Raw genomic sequence first — 27,616 nt, forward strand, 5'->3', positions numbered from 1 at the left:
GAGCCTGTCTCTCCCTCTGCTGCTCTCCCTGCTTGTGCTCTCTCCCTCTGTCAAATAAATAAATACAATCTTTTAAAAAGCACCTGGGCGCTGGATGCCATGTGAGAGTGGGGCTGTACTTCCTCATTATCACGAGGGAATCTGACGTGCTTTTATTGACGGTTGAGTGGCATCAACAGGAGGACATTAGCAAGGACCAGCTTCTGTCTCATTCTGTCCAGCAATGTTACAAGATTGCATCTTTAGCACTGAGAAAAAGAGAATTAAGGATGCCACTGGAGAACTAGTGGATGTTATTTATAAACGCATTGTGTACTTTACTGGAAAAAATGTCCATCTATGGTGGTTCTATAATATTTTCCCCTTTGCTTCTAATCAATACTGATTGAGAAAATTAATAAGAATCTTTAATAAGATCACTGGTATAAATCCATATCTGGGTATCTATGTATCTATCTAAACATCAAAAGCCTACACACACACACACACACACACACACACACACACACAAGTATATATCTAATATTAGCAATAACCAGTTGGAGGGACACCTGGGTGGCTCAGTGGGTTAAGCCTCTGCTTTTGGCTCAGGTCATGATCTTGGGGTCCTGGGATCGAGCCCCACATAGGCTCTCTGCTCAGCGCGGAGCCTGCTTCATCTCTCTCTCTGCCTGCCTCTCTGCCTACTTGTGACCTCTGTCAAATAAATAAAATCTTTAAAAAAAATAACCAGTTGGAAACTATAAAGGGACAAAATCCCATTTACTTCAGAAAAAGTAATCGCAAGACTAGGAATAAATCTAACCAAAAAAAATAGTTGGTGGGTTTCAAAGGCAGAACTCTACAAAACAACACTGAGACTTTAAGGAGTTTTCGAAAAACAGAGGAGTGTTCCACATCCTGGAGTGCATGATTCTGTATTTTAAACATGTCTGCTCTTACCAGAACACTTTATGCATCTGTTACAAGGACAATCAAAATTCCAATATTATTTGGGGAAATTCTGACAAACTGGAAAAAACGATTCTAAAGCTTCATCTGGAAGAATTAAACAGGTGAGAATATTTGCAAAGAAAAAAAAATAAGGGGAAATAACTGTCCCAGGAAAAAAGTGAAACATTGAAGCAGAATAGAACATTCCCAGAAAATTTAAATTCTGTAAGATTCAGTATTTGATAAATGCAGCTTTTCAAATCAGTGGGGAAAACAAGAGCTATTCAATAAATGGAAATGAGATAAATACCTGTTTAGAAGGGAAAAACCCAAAATCTAGAGCCGTATCTTATACCAAGATACGTAAACAGGAACTAGAAAAATGTGCATAAAGTTAAGAGTCCGGGGGCAGGAAAGCGCTTTCTAAACACACATGCCAAGGCAGCATATGTAAAGAAAAGACAGAGAACTCTGACTACACAAAAACTTGAAAAACTATATGTCAAAAACTCCATAAAGTGCAAATGGTAAAGTAGAAACATTGTTACACACATAACGAAGAGTTGTATCTTCAAAGAGCTCTTACAAACGATTAAGGAAAAGACAAATATTGCAATTAAAATAGGGAAAAGACATGAACAGATAACTCACACACAAGGGAGAACTAAGTCAGTAAATCTATTGAAGGAGTTCGCCACTTGGCCGCCCCCAATCTCAAACAAAGGCATGGGTCCATTTTAAATGGTGATATTTAGTATTGGTGAGAGCAGGGAGGATAGGCACGCTCGTGCACTTTCGGTGAGAATATAAATTAGCATAACCCTTTGAGGATCTCAAAACATTAGCATAATATATCTCAAAACATTAACAACCTATATATACCTTTGGCAAAGCAAGAGCACCTTTAGACATCTGCCTTGGGAAATTTCCATGAATGTTGATTGCGACACTGTTTTTTAGTATTAAAAACTGAAGTGTCAAGAAAACAGAATTGGTTAAATGAATTGTGATCGTGATCCTACAATGGACAGCCATAAACCTATTAAAGATGGAGAGGAATGGTTCATAGTACAGAGCAGGGGAAAAAAGTCTGTTTTCAAAAGAGTAACGCACGACATGAGCCCATATGTGTGTAAAACTATATTATGCAGAGAAAAGATACTGAAAGGATACATCAAAATGTTTACCATGGGGCGCCTGGGTGGCTCAGTTGGTTAAGTGACTGCCTTCGGCTCAGGTCACAATCTCAGAGTCCCAGGATCAAGTCCCATGTCGGACTCCCTCCTCAGTGGGGAGCCTGTTTCTCCCTGACCCTCCCCCCTCTTATGCTGTCTCTCTCACTCACTCTCTCTCAAATAAATAAAATCTTTAAAAAATGTTTACCATGGACATCTCTGATTGGTCGTAATTCATTCGCTAAAAAAAAAAAAAAAAAAAAAAAAAAAAAGAATTAAATAAGTCCTTTATGTCCCTCAGGGGTTCTACAATCAGTATGTGTTATTTTGTAAGGAACAAAAATGTGACTTTTAAAACATCTGGCAAGAGGCATAAAACATTTGCAAAAAGGGTTGAGATAGTCTGGGTTCCCTCTAATTCATAAATTCAGACGTCAATGGAAATAGTTTTGCTGCTTCAGAAAAATACTTTAAATTCATAGATTTCAGCAATTGTTTTATTTTTACTTAGTGACCATTTTGCGGCATCTACTGTGTATAAGGAACTGTTCTAGGCACTACGGATAGAGCAACGAACAAAACACACAAAACCTCTCTGCTTTCGGGCAACTGACATTTTGTACGTGAGGATCAGAAAGGTTTTGAGCAGAGGGGATATTCATCAATAATTTTAGAAAGATGTTCTCCGCTCCGCCTAAGGACTGGTTGTGAGCTAGATGTTTTTCAGATTCTTTTTTCATTCCTGAAATGATGTGAGAAGGAGTCTGCTCGGCTCATTGGGGCACTTGTCGCTCTTGGAATTTGAATCCTCCTCCCGGCTCTCTGGCACACGTGGTGCTGACCGGGGCCAAGTCATACAATTAGCTCACTTACCGCAGATTATCTCAGCACAACATTGATCTCTAGGAACACTGCCTTTCCCGCTACTGGGCATTGTGTTCTTTCCGCTGCCACAGTATCACCCAGATTGTGCGCCAAGAGAAAGCAAGGGGAACAGAGAATTTTCCCGGGAGCCAGGAGACCGAGTTCTCTTGCCCGCACCGCGGCCCCTGAGTGATTGAGGTCTACGGGGCTACCCAGGTCTGTAGAACCAGGAGCCGGAGAGATGAGCCAGGAGGCTCCTGGCTGTTTCCGGGTGTAGGAGTCCGTACGGATGCGTGCCCCCAGCTTTCTGATTCCACTTGACTTTGTGCTTCGCATCATGCGTGCGACTCAGTCTGGATCACCCTGAATAACGTGCTTGTGTTCTCCACGAAATCAGTTCTTGTATTTTCGCTTTAGTCCCACAGGCAGATGGTGAATGGGTTGAAGGCACACTGCAGGTAAGTACTTAATAAATGCTCGTTAACCAGCCCTCCATTAAATCGATCTCTTCCATGCAACACCTTTCCACTTACAGCATTCCATGAAATTGTCCAAATATTCTTGCTTTGGACTGTGCCCCGAGGACATGCTCCTTCTTGACAAGAGCAGCATGGAAGAGCCTTCCCGCCTGCCCACCCCCAGTGGATCTCTAGCACCTTGCTCCTAGGGCCCCACACCTGCCTTAGCGGGCCCACGGCAGTCCCCAAAGTTCTCTGGTACCAGATCTGAAAAAAGGCCAAGGTCATGGCAAATCAGGCAAGAACGAGTTGCATCTCAACTTGCTTCTAAGGCAGGCAGCGGTGATTTTGTCTGCCTTACTGGTGCTCATCCATACTTTAATAAAAGGACTGTAAGATCTCTGAATAAAATGTGTTGGGGCGGAACAGAACTCAGATAAATTATTTAATAGCATGCACCGTGTGATCAATAACAGTGCAGGCTAGCTTTGACAGAAACAAAACAATTTCATTTTTCCTTTGTTCTCTTCCTCCCTCACAGCGTGACTTGCAACGAGAGTCAAAACTGTGCCGTTTGGATAGGAGGCAAAGAAAATCGAGTTTCCAGTTCCTGAGATTAGCATTTAATGGTCACCAACTTCTATAAGTTTTTTTTTTTTTTAATGTATGCATAATACAAAAGACAGCCCCTAAATGCCTACAAGTCTCCCTCCAGTCATGTGGACACATTGATCCTTCTGAATGTGATTATGGTGGTTTTTTTTTCTTTTTTTTTTCTTTTTTGGGTCCCTTCTGGCAAATTAAGTATCTCGCTTGGGTCCCAAGTTTGTTGGCATGAAGCGTGAATTAGAAATCTGAGTCCTTATGCCTTTTGCTTCTGATTATCCCATCATGTGACAGTCTGTAGACACCAACGGAGACCACCACAAAAGGACGTTTTTAACTGCAAAGGATATGATGTTTGATTTTTTACGAAATCTTCTTTTCAGCAGGGTAGGAGTGTCTCTGTTCCTTTGTCAATTAACTTGGAAGAAATACAACTGAGACATTCTTTGGGTTTCCAGCCCGATTTCATCTGGGCAAGGGCCCTGATGTTCTTAGGTATCTGAAATTCCCTGACATTCTTTCCATTTTCGGCCCCATAGACTATTGGACTCCACGTCACAGAGCTGCTCAGAATGGCCCCACCAAAGTACCTTGTGTTTCACTTTTGTTCGGCTTCTTGAAGTCCTAGAACTTCAGTGCAGCCCCAGGGCCCGGACTCATCCAGAAGGGCGGCCTTCAGAGGCCATTACCTGTTTGTTTCTGAAACGTTCCCCTCCCTGCTGCCTACTCCCCTCCCCGCAGGTCTGGATGACAGACTTTTTGGCCTGAGGCTCTGAGTCCTTGTTAGCCCTCGGTCTTAGACAGTGTCTCATCAGCCCGTCTCTGCTGGCCGGAGGCGGGTCCAACCCCCACACCATGGTTTTGTGTGAAGGAAAGAAACGACCAGATTTGTTCTGGACGCACATAGAGCTGAGCACTGATGGTCCACCTGGACAACTCCTTGCTAGGGCATTTGTCTCTCTAATAAGTGTCTTCCAAGACCCAGGTCCTGCAAACAAGAAGAATACATGCTCCTCCTTCAGACAGAAGCAGTTCTGTGGGGGGACTGGGGAAGGAACACCCCCACCCCACCATACACATAGTCAGAACAGAGCGATGCAGAAACCAGCCACTCCTGGGTGTCCGCATGTCCTCCAGACCAGTCCCAGCTCTTCCTCTAGCTCAGGGTGGGACCTTGGGGAGTGTGCTGGAAGCAGACTGGCAAGCCCTACTTCCCAGAGATGCTCGTGGGTTTAGGCTGGGGCCTGAGGATCTGCATTTTAATGACAGCTCTGCAAACCTAAGGATGACAGTGGCTTCAGGACTCCCCCTCCCTCCCGCTGGGTATCTGCTCCCAGACCCTCTCCTGGGAGCCCCCACCCCACATTCCCTAGAGATACTGCCCGGGGAGCCCCAGGCATAGCTCCTGGAGTCTTTCCACCTGAGCGGCTAATGGAAACTGGGGGTCTGCCCAGAGCACACAAGGGCAGGGCCCCTTCTTGTAGAGCTTCCCATCCAGTAGTTAGGAGCCAACCCCAGGAGCTCTGCCGGCCCTTCTCACAGTTTGGGGCTCCAGGGCCCTGCTTCCTTTCCTCGCTGCTGTGGCCCGTGGGTTTCATGGTCATCGCGGACTCACAGGCTCTTCTTATGGGGTTCCGCGGCTGGCTTCAGGCTTCAGGCTTCAGGGCCCCAGCTGCACCTGCACAGCCTCGTGGCCACACACCTTGGCGACCTGCTCACACTAAACCCTCCCGACCCTTCCCCGTAAGCAGCTCTTTGAGCGGAGGAAGCAAAACGTTTTGTTTGATGTATTATAAACCCACATGTTTCTCACTCAGCCCGCAGAACCTCAGATACTAAGAGAAAAAAGTAAGACTCCAAGAATCTCTATATATTCCATGTTTAACTTTCACATTCAACCCAACAGTTCAAGGCCAATGTTGTAGAGCTCCGTGCCGGGCGGGTGTGCACAGTTCGTGTCCCCTTCGACAACAAAGCGAGGGCAGCAGCTGTGTCACCAGCATTCCCCGTAGTTATCCTAGCACAGGAGAGTGGGTCTCACATTGGGGGCTCTAAGTGGGGACCCTAACAGCTGGATCGGAATCTCCAGAAGTCTCTGACCTGCGTGTTAATACATTTTATGGTCAAAAAGTGATACATGGGGATGCCTGAGTGGCTCAGTAGTTAAAAGTATCATGTAAAATTTTAAAACCTCTACAGGAACTCTAATCTGCACGGACATGGAAACCCTTGGCCTAGACTAACCCTTGGCACCGGACAGCTGCTCAGTAGGTGCTGGATGGAAACTCAGACAATAGAGCCTTCGAGCCCCGCCTGCCCCATCCGTCTAAGGCACGCTTCTCCCATTCACGGTCTGAGCCAAGCACAATAAACAGCAAATCTCAGGGGCAGCTGCAAGGGCCACTCCCGTCATCACTGGGAAGTGGGGCTCTCTCAGGAACAGTCCTTGCATGGGGCCAGCTAACACACCCGAGCCCCCCTGCTATGTGCCCACCTTTCAGTTTTTGTTCCTTTTGGGCTGCGATTCAACTTGTCATTCAAGCTTGTTCAATTTCCTGCTTCTTGTGTTTTAGCAGATTTACAGCGAGATGTAGCAGCCAACACAGTGTTCTAGATCTTGCTTGTATAAATAGCTTCAGTTTCCGCAGGTTAAACGCGCGGGCTCCTCATCCCACTTCTGTGAGGCAGGCGAGGCCGCTGGATCCCATGACCCAGGCGAGGACAGGAAGCCCCAAGAGACAGATTTGCTCGGTCCAGGCAACTAGCAAGCCACCAGTAAGCAGGCTTAATAAAGGTTGTGAGTTCATGTAATGATACGGCTTTTTTCTGATTATAAAACTAATGAGTGATCATCATAGAGAATTCGGAATATCAGAATATACAGAGAAAAAGTAAGATCACTTGTCAGTCTAACCACAGGGAAAAACCTCTTTATGTTTCTTCCCATTTTTCTAGGGTTATGCATATATGAAGACTATCATTTATGCACATTTTTGCATTTTGCTTATTTTCATTTGATGTTGTGGCAAGGTCATTTTCGTAAGTCATTAAATATTTAATATATTTATTTATTTTAGAAAGAGAGGGGGAGAGAGCATGAGCAGGGGGGAGGGGCCGAGGGAGAGGATTCAAGCAGACTCTGTGCTGAGCCCAGAGCTGGTCACCAGGCTCCATCTCAGGACCCTGAGATCATGACCTGAGAAAAACCAAGCGTTGGATGCTCAACCAACTGAGCCACCCAGGTTCCCCAGTTATTAAATATTTTTGAAATCAGCACTTTCATGACTTCCTTCCTAACAGTAATTGCAGAAGTACACAATTGTTCATTTATCCATTTTCTACTATTGTACATTTAAATCGCCCCTAAGATTTTACGATTTAAAAAATTTCTTATAAAGATTTTATTTATTTATTAGAGAGAGAGAGAGCAAGCACAATCAGGGGGAGTGGCAGAGGGAGAGAGAGAAGCAGTGGGGAGCCCGAAGTGGGGCTCAATCCTAGGACCCCAGGACCATGACCTGAGCCAAAGGCAGATGTTTAACTGACTAAGCTACCCAGGTGCCCCAATTTTTTACACTATTATAAATAACCCTGCAATGAACATCTTCATATTTATTTTTCAAGTCAAATTTCAATTTTGTTCCTCAAAGCTCTATGAAGTGGGTACCTATTTCAATTTCTTTTTAATGGATTTCTTCCATCACTTTGTTATTTTGGCCTTAACATTAATTTCTAAAACTTGATACAGAGTGGAAAGACAGCTCGTCATGTTCCTTCCACTGATTCCAGGTCTCTGAGAGCTTTTCTTCCAGACTCTTCAGTGGGCAAACCATTTGGAACTAGTCTTCTACAAAATACTATTCATGGCTCTCTGGAGCTTGAGACCAGGAAAGACAAAAGAGGGAAATAAATTATGTAAGGAGTACTTTACTGAGAAATTAGGAAGTGACCATGGAACATGAACACCATTTTCCTTCCAGAGAAGGTTCCTTGTACGGGGGAAGAGGCATTTGTCGGATCCTACAGGTTTAGTCAAATCCTCCTCTGTCGGATTCCTGCCACCAGCAGGGGCATGGAGAGGTCACCAAAGCAGCTCTGTATTTGGTGGCCAGTCATACCTACAGAAAGAGGCAGGTGGCCAATTCTGGGGTAGGGTTTTTCATCACTCTGGTGGGGGAGCCACACTGTCTTGGGGAAAAGAACATCAGAGTGGAGGGCAGCCGGCTGCTGAGGGGTCAGCCGCCCTGCCCCGACGGCACACCTGCTTCAGAAGGCTGCAGGCAGCCAGGCACTGGGCTGGAACCCGCTGGTCACAGAGGGACGGCCTTGCCTCTGCTGGCCAACTGTGTCCAGTGAATCACCTCTGCCGTCTGCTTCTGTAATTACCATCAGACTCTCTGTGTCCATAATTGCCAAAACATGCAAATAGTCATTAAAATATTGACGAAAGAAAACCCACAACCATTGATCATCACAGAATAGCAGTTGTTAACTGCTTTTATCTCGGGAGAGCTTCGTGGGAAGCCTTAAAAACCTGTCCATCATCATGCTATTTGTGTGTTTGGGGCTGTAATCGTCCTGAAGGGTGACCAGAATCTGAAGAGCCCACCTGCATTTCTATCAAAGAGCTGGAGGAGAAAGCCAGCATCTGGGGACTGGGACCTGGGTGGCCCTCCCCCAAGGTCACATTTCCAGATGTTTTCACTCCGGTGTATGTTTGGCCAGGAAAGAAAAGGAACCTCCAGCAGGGAAGAGAACTCTCCATTCTACATTACTGGAACTCAGCAATGTTGTTTTATACGCCCAAAGTTCAGTTGGTAACTTTTGCAAAATCCAGACCAATAATTTTTATTTTAGTAACAACTCCCTAGAACTACCCTGTGCACTGTCAACTGGAGAAATAAACACCTGAAATGAGGATCTTAGGCAGAAGAAATAAAGCCCAAAACACAATTCTGAGTCTTCCATTGCTTTAGCCTGAATCCAATCTTTCTTTATTGATGGGCTGTTGCCTTTCTTATATTAGAAATTCCTCCTTCCCACCAACTTGGATTCCATTTCAGCACCGAAGTTATTAGTTTTGTTTTCCTGTGGAACTGGTAACGGCTGGATGTGAGAGCCTTCTGGACGGGCCGCTCTTGTCACTAAATGGCTCATCTGGGGCTCTCCGGGTGATGGATGGCTCTTAAAGAGTTTCCCTCTGGTAATGCAAACCAGCCGAGGCGCGAAATGAACCACAGACTCACATTCGTGCACACCAGGCATCCGTCTTATGGGAACGAGAGTGACACAGCCATCACCAAGCTCAGAGTAATTACCAGCCTTTTTCTGGAATGCCGACATCGCAGTTGGGAGTTTTAGACCCACTGTCCAGTATGGCGGCCGCCATCACCTGTAGTTTCCGAGCACTCAAATGTAGCTAGTCTGAATTAGGATGCTTTGTGAGTGTAAAAAATACACACCAGATTTGAAAGACTTAGTACAAAAAGGAGAGTATAAGATATCTCAGTACTAAGTTCTGATTACCTGTTCAAATGAGAATTCTCTGAAGAACTGGGTGAACTAAAAATGTTATTAAAATCCATCGCACTGTTCCTTTTTACAGTGTGCAGCGGCCACTGGAGAATGCAAATCAGCACCCTTGTGTTTGTAGCTCACAGTATATTTCTGTGAGATGGTGCTGGTTTGGGCAGTCGAAAATATCCATTGGAATTTAGCGGAGAATCTCCATATGTTATTTATTGGGGTGGCGGGGGGAAGGGCTGGTCCCAGGACTCTGCCTGGGTGTGCACAGCACCAGCCCTCACGCTGGTGTGGACCCTTCACTCCTAGTCTCTCTGCTCTCAGATCTAATGTTCTCGCTTTTCTCAGTGGTGTGGGAATGAAAGCAGGAAGTCTGCAGGGACGGGTCCAGCTCCCAGAGGCGTACCACACACCCTTCAAGTATCTTGACGCTCAAGTTATTTTTAGAGCTAACTTCGCAAGTAAGAACCACCACAGCCCTGACCCTGGAATAAAATTTTGCTTTTTTCTCAGTCTTCAGCCTAACACAATCTGGATACACATCTAACCGCACAGCTCCAACAAATGTGAAATTCCACACTTCGACCCTGACCGCTCAATTTCTGTCCGTTTATATAAAAACTCTCACATATCAGATGATTCACTGGAGACTAAAATCCAAAGATGGCAAAAATCAAGTTTCTTTTGTCTCTTATCAGAGCAGCCCCTGTGAGTTCTAAGAGCGCCAGGCTTCTCTCTCAGAGCCACAGTCTGACCCCCACCCCTCAACTGTGCACCTGCCACAGCCTCCCCAGGATGTCTGGCTTCAGCTTCTCCCTCTCCAGAACCCCTTTGCTCGCCGCTGGAGAAATTTCTGTCCTGGCTACAGCGAGCTCAGAGCTCTACTAGGCCCCACACATACTGCATCGCATTCAGCACTCCCCTGCGACAGTATTATCGCGTCCCTGATCCGGAGAAGGGGACCCCGAGGCCGGAGGGCCGAGCACTCAGCCCAGATCGCGGCAGTGAGGGGCAGCGTCAGGGTCCTGGCCGCCTGCCTCCAGGCCTTTCCACGCGGCTCGGCTTCATGTCTCTCATGCAGCAATCCCTCCGCACCCAGAGCCCTGGCACAGACCAGCCTCCCCTCCAATGCAAGCCTTCCCCCACCTCAATTTTCCCCATCCTGACTTCTTGCTGGCTTCAGCTCACCTGGAACCCACCTGGACCCACCCTTGGCCCGTTCCCCCTCCGGGGTGACCTTCCCCTCCCAGCACCCTCCACCAAGCCCAGGCGTGCCTGAAGACCTCAGCTGTCACCTCCTGCTCAAAGCCCCTGCTCCGTTAGCAGCCTGGCACCCACTGTCCCTGTCCTTGGGGCCGAAAGGACTGACCTGCCTGCTTGGGACTCTTCATCTGTAGCTTTCCTTTGAAATCTGAGAACCGCTTGGACTCTTCATACAAATCCCTAATGTTTTCGAAAAGGAGGGCAAATGTTTTTACTCCTTTCAAACCCTGCTTGACCCCCTGGATTCCAGACCACCCCCAACTGGCGGTGAGGAGAATGCCATCACCCAGCTCTGCCTCAAGGAACCCACATCCCCTGCACCGTGGGTACGCGCGTGGCCTCAGCCCCCAGGCGCGGCCTAACTCCTGGCTCCGCTGTTTACTAGCTGAGAGACCCTGGGAAGTTCCTGGTCCCCTTTGAGCCTCAGTTTCTCCAGCTGTAAAATGGTAAAACAAGAACAGCATCTGAGAGGTACTTCGGCTGAGAGAAGCGAATTAGCCACAGAAAGCTAGCTCATGTCCCTATATTCTTTCCCGTCATTCGATTCTGAAACAGCACCTCCCTTCCACTCTCTGGCCCTCCACTCCGCCATCCCCTCGGTCAGCCGGTGTCCTCCTGTCTTCTGAGATGCAGCTCAGACTTGTTCTCCCCACAAACTCTCTCTTGATTTCTCTCCCCGGCTCGTGGTCTCCTCTGTCCTGTCCCATCTGTGGTGCTCAAGCCCGGGGTGGTTTTTGCCACTCCCCCAGGGACACTTGGCCCTGTCAGGAGACAGTTTGCTTGGGACGGGGTGCCAAACACCTGCCAAAACAGGACATCCCCCACCCCCACCTCACAGAGAATTCTCTGGCCCTGAAACATCAACAGTGCAAAGACCGTTACCCCGCACTAAAGTCATCGGTCCGTGTTGATGTTCCTGTTTAACGACAACAACAGCCTTCCCGGTCTGAAGCCAGGGAGAGATGCCTCAGGAGGAACTAAACCTGGTAACACCTAGATCTTGGGCTTGTAGCCTCCAGAACTGTGAAAAAATAAATTTCTGTTGTTAAAAAAGAAAAAAAAAACCCTTCGGTGGTTTCACTGGTGCATGCCAGCCTCCTGCTAGGTTTCTTCTGATTTCCACAGAAACTAAGACACTGCTGTGCTTAAAATAGACTGATTAATTGATCATGATCAATTTTCTAACTAAACAGTGAGCCAGGAATATTTTTCATCGAAGGTCTGGGGTATGGCATCACCAGATGAAAGAAAGCCACATAAATGTTTGAAACATCCTGTGCTGGTCGAGAAAAATGCAGAATTCTAGTCACCAAGCCCAAGTCTGTCCCACCACAGGAGGGGCTGGGGGAGTCAGAGAGCCCCCCTCTCCCCACCCCTGTCAACATCAGACACAATAACACAGGTCACCTCTTCGTGACCTGTTTCTTATCTGTGTTCTTTTCTGAGAACTTGACTGTTTGGTTGGTATTCATGGGATTAATATCCTAGAAGACAGCCAAGCCTGGTCATCCAAATCTAAGAGAAAACGTGTCTTTTTTCTAGAATGGAAGTGGCAGCCAGGAAGGTGCATCAGGGATCTAAAACTGATATCGAGGGATGCCTGGATGGCTCAGCTGGTGACACGTCCGACTCTAGATTTGGGCTCAGGTCATGACCTCAGGGTCGTGAGATCGAGTCCCATGTCTGGCTCCACACTGAGCATGGAGCCTACTTAAGATTCTCCCTTTCCCTCTCCCTCTGCCCCTTTACCCCCGACTCATGCTGTCTGTCTAAAGAAATAAATTTGATGTCGAGTTGTTTAAGGCACAGGTAAACAGAACGCCTGGCAACTGTTCCCTAGTCTGCCACAGGACTTTCCTGCAAAGATGACAACTAAACAAAGAGTGGAAAGAAAAGACCTTCCTTCCCACCAGCACTTCCCGTGGCAGCACCGTAACTGGGTGGGGGGGGTTTCTGTGGAGCCCAATGACCAAGCCCCCCGACCCATTCCTGCCCAAGGTGAGGAACAGAGAAAAGGCAGTGACAGCCGTAGGCATCCTTGTTATTTGTAACAAACCTCTCTGTGCAGATTGCAAAAGAGAGGGCAGCCCCATCCCAATTGTACTTCACTTGTTGGCTCGAAAAGCCTAGAATTCCAGTCTATTACAGAGAGCTGCACGCATTTGGGGTGGAATTTGTAATAATAATTAGACAAAAGCTCTCTGACTTGGCGAGAGGGGTGCTGTCTTTTCAGACGACGCCCAGACGACACTCCAAGTTCAGTAAGGCGGGCCTGGGCCACCGGGAAGTTACACAAACTGAAAAAGAAACTCATTAAGGATCAAAGGCTACCATTGCGAGGAGGCCTTTTCTTTTCTTTTTTTTTTTTTTAATTTTATTTATTTATCTGACAGACAGAGATCACAGGTAGGTAGAGAGGCAGGCAGAGAGAGAGAGGGAAGCAGGCTCCCTGCTGAGCAGAGACCTGGATGCGGGGCTCGATCCCAGGACCCTGGGATCACGACCTGAGCTGAAGGCAGAGGCTTTAACCCACTGAGCCACCCAGGCGCCCCACTGAGCAGGCCTTTGCTCTGGGTGTTTGCAACATTCTAAATCAACCATGTCGTCAGCCATCTGATCCAGTCCGTAAGTTGTGGCCTGGCTGACCCCTGGCCTGGCCAGCTCTCACCCTCTCAAATGGGTCCATTACACCTGAGTGAGGGTCGAAGATCTACATCTTGTAAAACAGAGCCCTGGTGGGGGGGGTCCTCCTGCTAGGACTTTTGGCTCTGGAGGAGCACAGGACAGACATACATGAGGAGGGTAATCCCATGCTGTGGGGCACAGACAGCAGCTCCCACTGGTTCAAGCGTCAGCAATCCTTTGATAGGAGGTGAAAGGCAAACTTGTCCCGTGAGGCACTGGAAGGCAAGCCTTCGTCCTGCCAAGTCACAGGCTCTGTTGCAGTCCCCTGATTCGGACACTCTGGGCTGCCAGGTGGGACATCTGTCTGAACAGGCCCTTCAGTGATTCTGCTGCGTGATCAGGTGTCAGAACCGGTGGCCTCATCCACAGCACAGAATCTCACTGTATTAAAAACTTTAACGTCGGGGCGTCTGGGTGACTCAGTGGGTTAAAGCCTTTGCCTTCGGTTCAGGTCATGATCTTAGGGTCCCGGAATTGAGCCCTGCATCGGGCTCTCTGCTCAGCGGGGAGCCTGCTTCCCCCTCTCTCTCTGCCTGCCTCTCTGCCTACTTGTGATCTCTGTCTGTCAAATAAATAAATAAAATCTTAAAAAACAATCTGAAATATCATTAAAAACAAAAATGATACTGCTCAGGTATTCCAGATGATTCCATCATTTACAACTTTACAATGACCTTGATAGAAACAAAAAGAACTCTGCTAAGAGTATAATTTCCATTATTATAGTGGCTCGTGCTGAGTAAGGACTCAAGTAGATGTTGAATATGCGAAAAATGAATGCATGTATGAGGTTCTTTGAAGAAATGATGACGTTAAGAGCCATTCTCTCGAGCTTTACTCCGAAGTGATCCGAAGCAAGATAGACAATACCAATACCTCTGAGAGATTCTAACAACTATTTAGGTCCAGTTCTGGGTCCTTTAAATCTGTGATGCCTAATATGCTAGCCAAAGGGCACGTGTGAGCCCCAGGAATGTGAGTAGTCTACACTGAATGTGAGTAGTCTACACCGAAGATGCCGTGAATGCAAAATAACACTGGGAAGATTCAATACCAAACATTTTTTTAAAGAGGAATGTAAAATGTTTTATTAGTACTTTTTGATATTGAATGCATGTTGAAATGATAATATTTTGAATACCCTGGTTAAAGCCAATATAATATTAAAATTAATTGCACCTGTTCCTTTTCATTTTTTAAATGTTACTCTGGAAAATTGACAATTACACATTTGGCTTGCATTATATCTCTATTGGATGTGCTGCTCAGTATTTTTTTTTTAAGATTTTATTGATTTATTTATTTTAGAGAGAGAGAGAGTGAGGGGAGGCACAGAGGTAGAGGGAGAGAATCTCCAGTAGATGCTGAGCAGAGCGTGGAGCCCACCGCAGGGCTCGATTTCACAACCCTGAGATCATGACCTGAGCTGAAATCTGAGAGTCGGACGCATCACCAACTGAGCCACCTGGGTGCCCCTGGGCTGCTCAGCATTGCTCCAAGTGTGTTATATCTAGCTATGTGAGAGCTGCAGGAGGCTTCAGTCCACTTCTACCTACTGCTTTCTCTTGAGTATAAGGAGCAACCCATCCATCACTCACTCAAGGACCCTTGGATTTCAAGTTTCCATCCTTAGAAGAAAATAAAGAGATTTTTCTGAAGTGCACACTCCAAATTTTGATGGTAGTGCGGCATTCATCCACTTGTCTTGTTTTCTCCTAGACAGTCTTCATCTACAGTCTCAGAATAAATGGTCTTCACTTCTGCCCACTTCTGTAAGTTAGAGTTTTCCTTTGGGGGCTTATGCAAGTAAATTTGGATAAATGAAAAATGTGAGGAATTTTTCCCTCACGAGAGGGTCTCCCCCATTCTCCCACCGTATGCCTCCTACCCTCTGAGTGCTGGCTCCAAGTGAGCCCTCACACCCGCCCCAAACTCTGGACAAATCAGCAGATGTTAATCTACTCCTGGTCTTAGGCAACCATTCCGAACCTCAGAACTTGTCCACCAGAAACACAAAATCACAGTTTATCTACCTCCCATAGGTTACTCAGTCTTGAGTTTCCCCAGGCACAGAAGGGAAGGGAGCTAGAGCACACGTCCACCCCAGCACCAAAACTGGCTGTCAGTCCCTACCCTCCAGCATTAGATTCTAAAGAAGGAGGGAGAAAGATCACTTGGAAAGCCAATAGTGAGTTGGTTTGATTATAACAAAGTTTTGGAGGGAGATCATTGTGACAAAGTTTGTTTGTTTTTTTAAAGGTTTTACATATTTATTTGACAGATGGAGATCACAAGTAGGCAGAGAGGCAGGCAGAGAGAGAGAGAGAGAGAGAGAGAGAGAGAGGAGGAAACAGGCTCCCCGCTGAGCAGAGAGCCCGATGTGGGGCTCGATCCCAGGACCCTGGGATCATGCCCTGAGCCAAAACAAAGGCAGAGGCTTTAACCCACTGAGCCACCCAGGTGCCCCTTGGCAAAGTTTCATTGACTCACAGACCCCACCGACATCACAGAGCACGAAAGCTTATAAACGACATAGAGGCGTCAAGGCCAGGTAAGGGATAAGCAGAGACACTAAGAGTAGGTTACTCAACAAGGGGCTCTGGGTTAAGTTGGACCCCTAGCGTAGACTCCAGCCACAAAAGACGCAAAACATGCAGATGTTTTATGAAGCAGAATGTGGGAGGGTTCCCTAGACTTAAAAAAAAAAAAAAGAAGGAAGGAAAGAAGAAAAGAAAGAAAAAAAGAAAGAAAGAGACAGGAAGGGGGGAAAAAGAGAGAAAAAGAGAGAAAAGCTCTTCCCAAGAAAACTTCAGGGAGTGCCTACTGCTTCTTTGACCAGAGCGCATTCTCTATGTCTCCTCTCCTGCCCTGCTGGGCCCCTAATCCTTGGCCAGCCCTGCACCTGCTCAGCCCATCTCCTCCCAGCCCCTACCCGGCCTGCCTCCCGGCCTTGGTCCATTTCCTCTCTCCTCACTGGGTGCTTTGTTTCCTTTGATTCCTGAGCTGCCTTTCATGCTACTCTACACTTTAATGAGAAAAAGCCTCCCACTTCCAGGCACAAAGAGCCTTCCCACTCTTCTGATTAACCTCCTCCAGCGGGATTTCTTTCCTGAAAAGCCATTCTCATTCTCCCTCCTCCTCGTGCCTTGTGCGCTCACCAGTGCGGCTGCCTTGCCGTTCTAGAGCCCGTTTTGCCCAACATGCCCTGCCCCTTCTTGGATGAAACGCGTTATCTTTGACTCCCCCCTAAAACCGATCGACTGACTCATTGCCTCAGTCAGAAGAGCCATCGTTCCATCATTTTGCGTCACCCTCCCAGGGATGGCCAGTTAAAGGAAGAATGACAGTCCTATTCCCGGGAATCAACTTATCTCCTGTTTCATGCACCTACAGTTCGCTTGCAGGGTTTACACAGGTGTGCGTGCAGCTTTGCAATCTAAAATTATTCCCAGAATATGTCATTCTTCTTGTTTAAGTAGTTCACAGGCTAAATGACCTAGAATATTCAGGTTCCTGGATTTTCATGGTCAAGCCAAGGAGGAGGAAGGATTTATTTCTAGACTCATAGGGTGGTAACACTGGAATGGATCTTTGCACTCAGAGGGTCTATTTGATATGCACTAAAATTGAGGCTCAGAGAAGTTAAAACACTTCTCAGGGTCACACAGCAAGTGGAAGAGCTGGGATGACGACTCAGGCAATGTAGGTCAAGAGCCTGGGCTCATAACCATACACTTTACTGATAACAAAAGCACACAGGGACTTCAGAATCTGTAAAGCACCACCAAAAGAGAAGGTATTTATCATACAGTTATCATTAGTAAGTAATAATAAGGGAAAAGATGCCACTCACAGGCACTGCCAGGAGACTTCTACACCGAATGCTCAAAGTAAATGAATTTGTAGTTAGCCACACTCCTGAAATCCTGGCAGTCAGGGGAGCTTAGGAGGAGAGGAAGCAAACACTGACTTGGGGGGAGAAGCGGAAGAGGCTGGGCTCAGTCCCGGCTGAGAGCGAGAGGCACCAGGGCTGCGCTTCTCGGCTTCCAAGGGTCCTGTTAAAAATGCAGATTCAGGGGCGCCTGAGTGGCTCAGTGGGTTAAGCCTCTGCCCTCGGCTCAGGTCATGATCCCAGGGTCCTTGGATCAAGCCCCACATCGGGCTCTCTGCTCAGTGGGGAGCCTGCTTCCCCCTCTCTCTCTGCCTGTCTCTCTGACTACTTGTGATCTCTGTCTCTGTCTCTCTCTCTGTGTCTCTAAAAAAAAAGAAAAAAAGAAGAAAAAAATGCAGATTCAGAGTCGGTAAGTGCGGTGCAGCCTGAGGCTCAGCATTTCTTTCTTTCTTCTTTTTTTTTTTTTATTTGACAGACAGAAATCACAAGTAGGCAGAGAAGCAGGCAGAGAGAGAGAGAGAGAGAGAGAGAGAGGAGGAAGCAGGCTCTCCGCTGAGCAGAGAGCCCTATGCGGGGCTTGATCCAAGGACCCTGGGATCATGACCTGAGCCGAAGGCAGAGGCTTTAACCCACTGAGCCACCCAGATGCCCCTGAGGCTCTGCATTTCTAATAAGCTCCCGGGAGATGTTGTAGCAAGGATTTAGGGACTCGGTTTCAGAAGAGAAAGGGCAAACGATAGGTATCTGCAGCTGTCTCCCTCTGAGCCTCAGCTCACTCTGCAAACCGAAGGAGTGGTCCAGGGTGATCTCCACGATTGCTGAGGTCCCTTGAAGTTGGAATGTTCTCTGACTCAGAGCACTGCTGAGGACAGGCCTACCTGGAGTCCAGGAGGTGGGCTCCCCAAGATCTTTCATTGACAGGATCTGCCCAGCTCAGTGCCCCTGGCTGGGGAAGGGCGGGCCTCCAATTTCCACAAATGCACACCCGACCCTTGCTCTTTCCTCTAGGCCTGTTCTTAAACCACGGGGTCCCCATTTCTCCACCACTTTGGTGCCACCTGGGCCTTTCCATCCCCTCCTTACAGCTTCTGGCTTCCTCTGCCCTCTTGCAGCTGACCTGTTCCTCACCCTGGTTCCGTCATCTTCCCCGCTGCACAGCCTTGTATATGAGAGTGGGTTATAATTACGTTTCTTCTTTCTTTTCTTTTTTCTTTTCCTTTTTCCCCTTCCTTCCTTCCTTCTTTCCTTCCTTCCTCCCTCCCTCCCTTCCGGCATGTATGTCAATACTGCTGTGTGCCATCATTTTGCTGATCTAACAGACTCTAAAGAATGGGACATTCGTGTGGTGAGAGAGAGAGTCCCCTCATCTGCATGAAGTGATACCTTTGCTTCGAGGGAAGGTTCATTAATTCTCTAGAATAGATTCCAAACCTGTACGCATGGACACTTATGTACGTAAGTCGAACCTTCAACTTGTTAAGACTTATATTAAAAGAGACACCCAGTGACTTCAGGTCACCAAAATACCCATGTGGATTTAGGAATTCAGATTCGGAGGCTCAGGGCAGTGGGGACGAGAAAGTGTGACCTCAGCAAGTGCTCCTGGCTCCGTTTCCCCTCCCGTCCAAGGGAGGAAAATACCACTGGCCCCCACAAAGTTGTCTGGAGGACAGTGAGGCAGGCGGTTCTGTAACGCGCACCCGCATAGGAGGGGAGCTGCAGGGTGCTTTTCCCCGTCGTCCTAATTCTCCACTCCAACCATCACAGGAAACTGTCCTAACCTCACAAACAAGCAAATGCATTTACATCCGAAACTGGCCTCGGGTCTAACACATGGTACACTCCCCCAAGTTCGTGTTTCTACAGGAAGAAGGAATAACATAGACTTCAGTGAACATCCTGGATGAAAAACACCCAGCCTCCCAGATCCTTTGGAAAAACAAAAATCTCTGGCTCCTTCCTTCCCTCAGAACTAGAGCCTTCAAAATCTTGTGGTATTTCCCCAAATACCACAATTTTGAATTGTGACATCTGGTTCCCAGCTCTCCCAGGCCTGGATTTTCTTTTTCTTTCTTTCTTTTTTTTTTTTTTTAAAGAGACAATCAGGAATTTTGACATTCTGAGTTGCCACCCCGAGTTGCTGTGGGAGAATCACTGCCCACCCTTCCCTGGCATCTGTACGTTCTAGATGATTCTAGCATTCTCCCTCAAACAAGGACATCTACTTTTTGTTTTCGTCCTTGGATGCCATTTTCTTCAAATGTCTTGTCTCTTCCAGACTGTATTTCAGATGTGGTGGGACACCCTGCTCTCCCTCCCCTTAACTCCTTCACGAGTATCATGGGACATCAGCCAGAGTCCAACTGGACAGAAGGCCCCTGGATCTGCAGGCAGTTTCAAGAGGGGCGTTAGGTTGTCTGGACTTTCCCTGTGTTTCTACTCTCTCCACCGAACTGGGATTTGAGAAGCAGGCCCTATGGCCACAACGTGCTGGACACAGCTCTCTATTTCTAGGCCATGGGTGACGGAGGAGTCAGCCAACAGGATGGGAAATCTGGATGATGTCGACAGTCTGGGGGAGAGAAAATAACTTAGGGGGAATAGGAAGTGCTACTTGTTCCAGTAAGACCAGAAATCTGTTGCTCGGGGCCTGGCTCCCCAGAGCAGTGAGATGGTGGGCCGTGGTTAAAAGCACTTGGTGGGGTGGGGTAATGGGAGACGGGCCTGCGTTCCTGGCTCTGGTCAAATGACCTTTGGCCAATCACTTTCCTTTCTGAGCCCTGGCTTTCCTGTGAATAAAACAGGAAATGAACAGAGCAGGAAGCAAGCAGCTGGGGAGAGAGGATGGCAAAGGCAGAAGGAATCCCACCCAGGCAGGTGTAGTTCAAGTCTGAACAGAGTTCCCAGGGCCGGCTGAATGTTCCTGAAAAGCCGAAATGTCCATAGCAGAGAACGATTACACAGATACACTGGGAAGATTTCGGAGGTGAGCAGAGAGATTCAAACAGGATTTGGGGGAAAGGAGCAGGAAATATCACCTTCTGGAAAGAAAACTGGCAAAACCGAATCAAATTAACCACCAGTGATCCTGCCCCTTCTCTTTTTGGATGTTCTATACTGTGGGCATCTAGTGTGCATTACCCAAAGTGACTCCAAATGTCAGGAAGGTTTAACCACATATCCATCACAGACAACAGATGTAGCCCGAAGCCAAAAATGAATGGAACCATCACATTTTAAAGCAATTTTTTGGTGAATATTACCAGTAGAAATAACCAAGACAAAAAGAAACCAGTATTGACTGCAAAACATGAAATCACTAGGAAAATCTGTCTTAGTAGAAGTCATAGTTCTGTAAGAAAATTCCTAATGGCAACTTTCAGGATATAAAAAAGACCTGAACGAGAAAAAACTCTTAGTTATAAATTTTATGCAGAAAAAAAATTACTCCAATTAAAATGATTTTAGTAAAATCATTTTAGTAAAACATCGAGATGGGAGAAAATTGGAAATAGTGGAGCTTTACAATACAGAACATTGATAAAGGTCTTCGATTGGCTTAGAGTAATCTCAGAAAGTATTTTCTTCAACAAAAATCCATCAGTGTTGTTAAAATCCAATTAAAGTGTTTCTACTCTTAAACACAGAATTAAGATGTCTCTAGGGGGAAAAAAAAAAACTCCAGCAAGTCAAGTTGGCGGGTGAAGACATCCTGTTCCCATGGAACTCTTCCCAGGAATCACACTCTGTGGGATGGGGCATAACCGAGGCTGGTTGGCCGGTGTTTCCTCGGGTCAGGAAACCATCCTGCTTCCTAAACATCTCATCTAAAGGATGTCCAGACCAAGGACTAATTTGAGAAATAATGAAAGGGAAACTTTCATCTTAGAAATGGTGGTTGGTTCTGTGTACTTCAAGAAAAGTTGTTGATGGGAGTCTGGCGGGAGAGTAGCGGGTAGGGGAAGAAGAGAAACAGAAGTAGGGGGAGGAGGAGGGGGAGAAAGAGATCTAGGGGAAGGAGCCGGGAGAGGAGGAGGGGGACCAGGAGGGGAAAGAGGAAGAGAGAGGGGAAAGGAGAGAGAGGGAGAAAGAGACAGAGGGAGACAGACAGAAGGAGACGGAGAGAGAAGGGAGACTTGCGCTCCCACCTACTCCAACTGTCCAAAATAAGGGGCAGAGTGAGGCGATAATACTTCAGATTCTGCCCCTGCCACAGCCCAGGTGAGTTTTCTAAAGACCGCCCTGCTTCCTTGGATTGGATTCGACACTCCCCAAGCAACCATATGATCTTTGGTCAATTATCTCTTTGCCTTTTACGGATCCTGCCTTTGGTGTTGTACCTAAGAACTCCGGGTGTCAGGGTTACGGTGACACAGGGAGAGATTTTCCTGAGGAACCAGCCTCGCTTTGGGATCCCGACAAGCTGAGTTCGCATCTCGCCTCCTCCCAGATTCCCTCTCTTGGGATTCCTCCGGACTGTCAGACTGTCGAGGTGTGGGAAGAGGCAATACACATAATGAAAAACAAAGAGGCAGACCCGCCGCTCTCCCCTATTTTGATCCCTGGAAAGGTCTATCCCTACTTGAAATGCTTTGACCCAGTGACTTACAACACAGTCTCATCATTTCTTTCAAGCCCCGAATCCATTGCGTAGTATCTTATCCTCCGAGTGAACCGAAAAAACGGAGTTTCCCAAGTGTCATGTTTCCAAGCAGGACTCCAGTGACCCCAGGTGAGACCTCCTGTATCCCTCCTCCACCCCGCCCCACCACTGCCATCCTGGGATGTCTTTTTAGCTGCAAGGTAATGAACCAGGAAAGGTCTTTCAGAAAAACAGAAGGGTAAGGCCTTTCAAGAGACGGTAACAGACTCTGAGACGCAGAGCGTCCCCCTCTTCCTCACCACCTCCTCCCCTCCCGAAATCTGAAGACAGGGAAGCTGGTCCCCTCCAACCCCTTGGCACAGCTTCATTCAGTTACTCAGATGGTTAGTTTCAAGCAGCTACCGTGGGCTTCTATAAGGAGAGATCTATAGACAATTAGAATTAATAACTAATAGTAAGTTTCTAAATCTCATTTTCATTTTTTCCTTCTTTAATTAGATAGCACAAAACCAATGTGCTAAGACTTCATTGAGACATAATCTTATTCTCCACCGCCAAGCAACACAGGGAAGGACTCCTAATAAAGAATTAGACCAGCTCAGCCATTTCATCCTATCACGTGGCAGGTGGAGAATTCTTTTATGACAGTCCATGTATGTGGGAGGTGAGGAGAGAACTGGCTGGGAAAAGAGAAGAATTTTTCTTTTTAAAAAAGCAAAAACAAAAACCCGCGACCATTTACTGAGCTGATCCCGAGAAGAATCTTATAGGATAAGGGTTATTATTCCCATTTTAAAACTAGGGGCGCCTGGGTGGCTCAGTGGGTTGAGCCGCTGCCTTCGGCTCAGGTCATGATCTCAGGGTCCTGGGATCAAGTCCCGCATCAGGCTCTTTGCTCGGCGGGGAGCCTGCTTCCCTCTCTCCCTCTCTGCCTGCCTCTTTGTCTACTTGTGATCTCTCTCTGTCAAATAAATAAATAAAAATCTTTAAAAAAAAAAACTAGCCTAACGCCATACAACCAGAGGCAAGTGGGCATTCTTCTGCTACTCCATCTTCCTCCTCTCCCCTTCCTCTCCTCCTCTTTTTTGGACAGTTTCTTGTGCTGTAACTTACCACCCTAACAGTTATCTTCTGGAAGCATGCAGTAACATGACCTTTCATAAATGCACCGGGCTGTGCCACCAGTACCCCAGTCTGCTCGTAGACCGTTTTCACTATTCCAGCAAGTTCTCTCATGTCCAAGTGTGGTGACCCTCACCTGTACCCCCACCCCAGGCAATCACTCCTCTGCTTTCTGTCTCTAAAGCCATTTCATACACATGGAAATATATAACAGGTAGCCTTCTGATCCGGCTTCTTCCATTTGGCGTGTTTTTACCACTAATCCATGTTGTAGCATATGTCCGCACGGGGCTCCTTTTCATCACTTACTGGTATTCTGCCATGTGGCTATACCACATATGGTTCATCAGTTTGCCCACTGATGGACATTTGGGTTATTTCCAGTTTGCGGGTATTATACTATGCACATCGGGGACATAGGTTTTCGTTTCTCTTGGGTATATCCCTAGAAACAGACTTGTCGGGTTATATGGTAATCTATGCTTAAAGTCTTGAGGAATTCTGAGGACGTGTTTTCCAAAGTGGCCGCAGCATTTTACCCCACTGCTGATGCACAGGGTTCCAAGTTCTCCAGGCTGTGACTGACATTTGTTATTGTCAGTCTTTCCGGTTAGAGCCGTTCCAGTGGGTGTGAAGTGGTACGTCACTGCGGTCTTGATTTGCATTTCCTTCTTTTCTTGTGTTCATTGGCCATTCATAGATCTTTTTTGGAAAAATGTCTGTTCAAATCCTTTATTCATTTTTAATTGGGTTGTTTTTCTTATGATTGTGTTGTAAGAGATCTTAATGTATTCTAAATACAAGTAAAAGATCCTTTTATCAGACATATGATGTGCAAATACTTTCTCCCAGTCTGTGGCTTGTCTTTTTATTTTCTTAATGGTATCTTTTGAAGCACAAAAGGTTTTAATTTGATGAACCTCAATTTAGTATCTTTTTCTTTCTACAGATCATGCTTTTGGTATCTATGTAAGAACTCTTTTTTTATAAAAAGACTTATTTATTTTAGAGAGAGAGAGAGAGCATGCATGTGCATGGTGGGGGGGGGGGACAGAGGAACAGGGAGAGAGAGAATCCTCAAGCAGACTCTGTGCTGAGCATGGAGCCCAGGAGGGCTCAATTCCAGGACACTGAGATCATGACATGAGCTGAAATCAAGAGTTGGTCCCTTAACTGACTGAACCACCCAGGCACCCCTATGTAAAAATGCTTTGCTTAACCCAAGGTCATGAGAATTTTCTCTAAGTTCTGTTCAGAAGTTTTAGAACTTAAGCTCTTACACTGAGGTCTATGATCCATTTAGAATTAAATATTGTGTATGGTGTGAGGTAAGGATTCAAATTCATCTTTCTACATATGGACGGCTGATTTCTTTATTTGTTACGGGTTTCTTCAGCTTTTCTATTTCTTTTTGAGTCATTCTTTAGGTAATTGTGGCTTGCTGAGAATTTGTCCATTCATCTAAGTTCTCTAATTTGTGGCATAAAGTTAAAATCCTTTTAATATGCTAGGGTCAATAGTGATGCCTCTGCTTCCCTTCCAGATTTTGGTAATTTGTATCTTCTCTTGTCTTTTTTCAGAAGGAGTGGTGAATAGTATAGTTAAAGATTTATCAATTTTGTTAATCTTCTAGAACTAACTCTTGGTCTCACTGATTTTCTCTGTTGTTTTCTGTATTCTATTTCATTGATTTCCACTCTCATCTTTTTTTTTCTTTTAAAGATTTTATTTATTTACTTGTCAGAGAGAGAGAGTGAGTGCACAAGCAGGGGTAGCAGCAGGCAGGGTGAGAAGCAGGCTCCCCCCGCCACCCGGAGCAAAGTGCCGAACTGAGGACTGATAAAGGACTTGATCCCAGGACCCTGGGATCATGACCTAAGCCAAAGGGAGATGCTTAACCAATGGAGCTACCCAGGCACCCCTCCACTCTCACCTTCAGTACGGTCTTACAACAGCTTGCTCTTAGTTTGCCCTTTTTCTAGTTTCTTAAGGGGAAACTTCAGTTACTGACTTTTTTTCTATACTTCACTCCGAAGCAAATTAGCCCCTCAGGCAGGTAAGCTGCTGGTTTTCAGAGTCTGCCCTGTCCAGCTAGAACTTCCTTACCTTTGGAATTCAGGTGGGCACTAGACCAGCCCCCGGTGAGACTATCATAGACACCCACTATTCTTATCTAAAGTCCACTAGATTTTCATGAATAACTGTCCCTCAGTACAGTTGAATTCTAGACCCATGAAATGGCTGTGATTGTTTTGTCCAGTTTTCTTGTCTCTTGGTGATAGGATATGCAGAGCCACTCAAGTCTGCCATGCTGTCCTGTCTTTAAAGACCTTCCACTCTCCCTCCTTTGAAACAAGATTTGGTTTCATCCTTTACCTCATGTAGTACTTTCACAGATTCTGTGTCTCAGGGGGTGTAGGGCAGAGCTGGTTTTTAAAATACTCATGTTGAAAAAACCACTCTTAAGTTATCAACTCAAAGCCAAAGGAAAAAAAAGCATTTTAGTAGATCACTCAACTTCCTCAATATTAACAAGGATGAACAGAAACTCTGTGCCTCTTAGAATCTGCATTTATGATAGAGAATTTCAATGGCAGTCTTTGTCATCCCCAGTTCCCAATCTTGCTGATTTCACAGATGCTCCTTGCACTATCTGAGAGGTGGGACAGAAAATAGGATTGCAGCAGGAAAATGCTTCAAGGCCAGTGTAAAGACCAAGGTACTCAACACACTGCTTGAGTAGAGGGTTTTCAAGCTGTGTGCTAAGGTGATGTGGGTACAGGCTATGCAGTTTCCAGAGGCCCAGTTCTGTTTCTGAAAGAAACTGGACCAGTCTCCACCCCAAGACATGACACCCTGGAAAGAATAAAGGCTGAGACCCAGGAGACCTGGGTTCAAGCCTCTGGCTCTGCCACTTCCTCCCAGTCAACCTCCGTGGGGCTCTCCGTTTCCTTATTTGCAAAATGAATGTCATAATAAAGTCTTCTTCCCAAACTTACTTGGGTATGGTTAATTCAGTGATAACCGTGGATGGCCTTTAAAGAAGATTCACATGCTATAAATGTAAGCCTTTAAATTATGAATTAATATATAATTAATGTCTTGAAATCCCAAGATGCACTGGCTAAGAAAGAGACTGTCTCTCCACTGCTGATTCTTCCTTCCTCTGCTTGCCTGCCTCGGGACACAAGAAGGCTGCAGCCAGCAGACCCCCACCATATACTCCCATCATGAACTCCTTTATTGCTCCCCTTCTGCACAGCCGGGATGAAGGATGGAGGCAGATGCCCAGAGGACATAGCCATGCTTTGGTACCTGGAGAGGGCAGTCCACAGCACATGTTGCCTCTCAGAACCCACGCTCCTATCTCTTGACACCGGAAAGCCGGGGCCTTTTGGCTGAATGAGGCTGGGAAGAGAAGCCCACAGGGTAGGAGGAACAGCAGGAGGGAAGTGTCAGATGGGTTTTCATGCTAAGCTTTACATTCACACAGAGTCACCACAACCCCTCTGCCACACTTGTAAAATTATCATAGTGTCACTGCAAAGCTACGCATTCACAAATGCAAACTTTTAAGAGCGAGAAGTTCTCTTTTCAACTAAAAAGGGAACATTAAAAGTTTACCCTGAAGGGGATTAGGATTTGTTTTAATATGTTTAAAACGGGTCCCTGTAAACTTTTTACATTTCAATACAGGGTTCCAATATCTAAGGAAAAATGAAAGCTCTTCATCTCCACATATACCATGAACATATATCTTGTTGCCTTAATAAAGAAAGTTCTGGGTCCTAGGCTGGATCAATGAGACAGCAGGGGAAGACGTAACCTCCCCAGGCTTCGGTTCTGGGAAACCAACAGCAAGGAGGACGCTCGTAAAGGGAACAGAGAGTGGCCCCCCATAACGACGGGTCTTACAGGACAGAGGCTCTTCCTCAGCCGGGCTTGGGTTTCAAAGACACATCAGGACCCAGAGCATCGTGAGGGAGGCGCCGCTGCTTGGTGGCACCGCCAGCCCCTGGGCTGACCTCCAACCACTTCACATCCCACCTCCTACTCAGCCCATGCTGCCACCGAGGAAACGAGGACTTCCCGGACGCCTCCCTGATTACGCGCCACTGTCCAGCACCCGTCCTGCACCGGCACCTGGGCCTGTCCTCCCACACGGCGGCTGAGCCCCGGTGGGAAGGGACCCAAGGCTAAGGGCAGCCCCTCAAGGTTACCTATTTGTCGCTCCAGGTCGGCGGCTTCATCGGGCGTGGCTCGCGGAAGGACTCCTGGGTCACTGAAGCTGGTGCGAAGCAGGGTCCCCATCACAAAGAAGAAGAGGATGCCACCAACCACGGGGATGGCGGGGGTGATTTTCACTGCTAGGTACGGGCAGCTGCCAACAGGTTGGAAAGGCCGGGAGGGAAAGCGGGGAGGGGGAAAAGAAAGGAAATACAATGTCAGTAATCAACAGGGAGCGGTCTGTATCTTCCAAGAAGCCGAAAGG

The 27,616-nt window shown here is 46.8% G+C and overlaps 1 protein-coding gene across 5 annotated transcripts in view; it reads right to left on the reverse strand.

Moving 5' to 3' along the window:
- LOC111158684 (zinc finger DHHC-type containing 14) overlaps positions 1 to 27,616 on the reverse strand; it is a 269,562-nt gene that overhangs the window by 83,184 nt on the left and 158,762 nt on the right. For all 5 annotated transcript variants that reach the window (XM_022520891.1, XM_022520889.1, XM_022520890.1 and 2 more), the window contains one exon: positions 27,345 to 27,505. In XM_022520891.1, the coding sequence (XP_022376599.1) occupies positions 27,345 to 27,505 (161 nt within the window). The remainder of the gene's footprint in view (positions 1 to 27,344; positions 27,506 to 27,616) is intronic.

The sequence above is a fragment of the Enhydra lutris genome, unplaced genomic scaffold (genome assembly GCF_002288905.1).
Source record: "Enhydra lutris kenyoni isolate GAN:26980312 unplaced genomic scaffold, ASM228890v2 scaffoldscaffold62, whole genome shotgun sequence".
Lineage (NCBI taxonomy): Eukaryota > Metazoa > Chordata > Mammalia > Carnivora > Mustelidae > Enhydra > Enhydra lutris.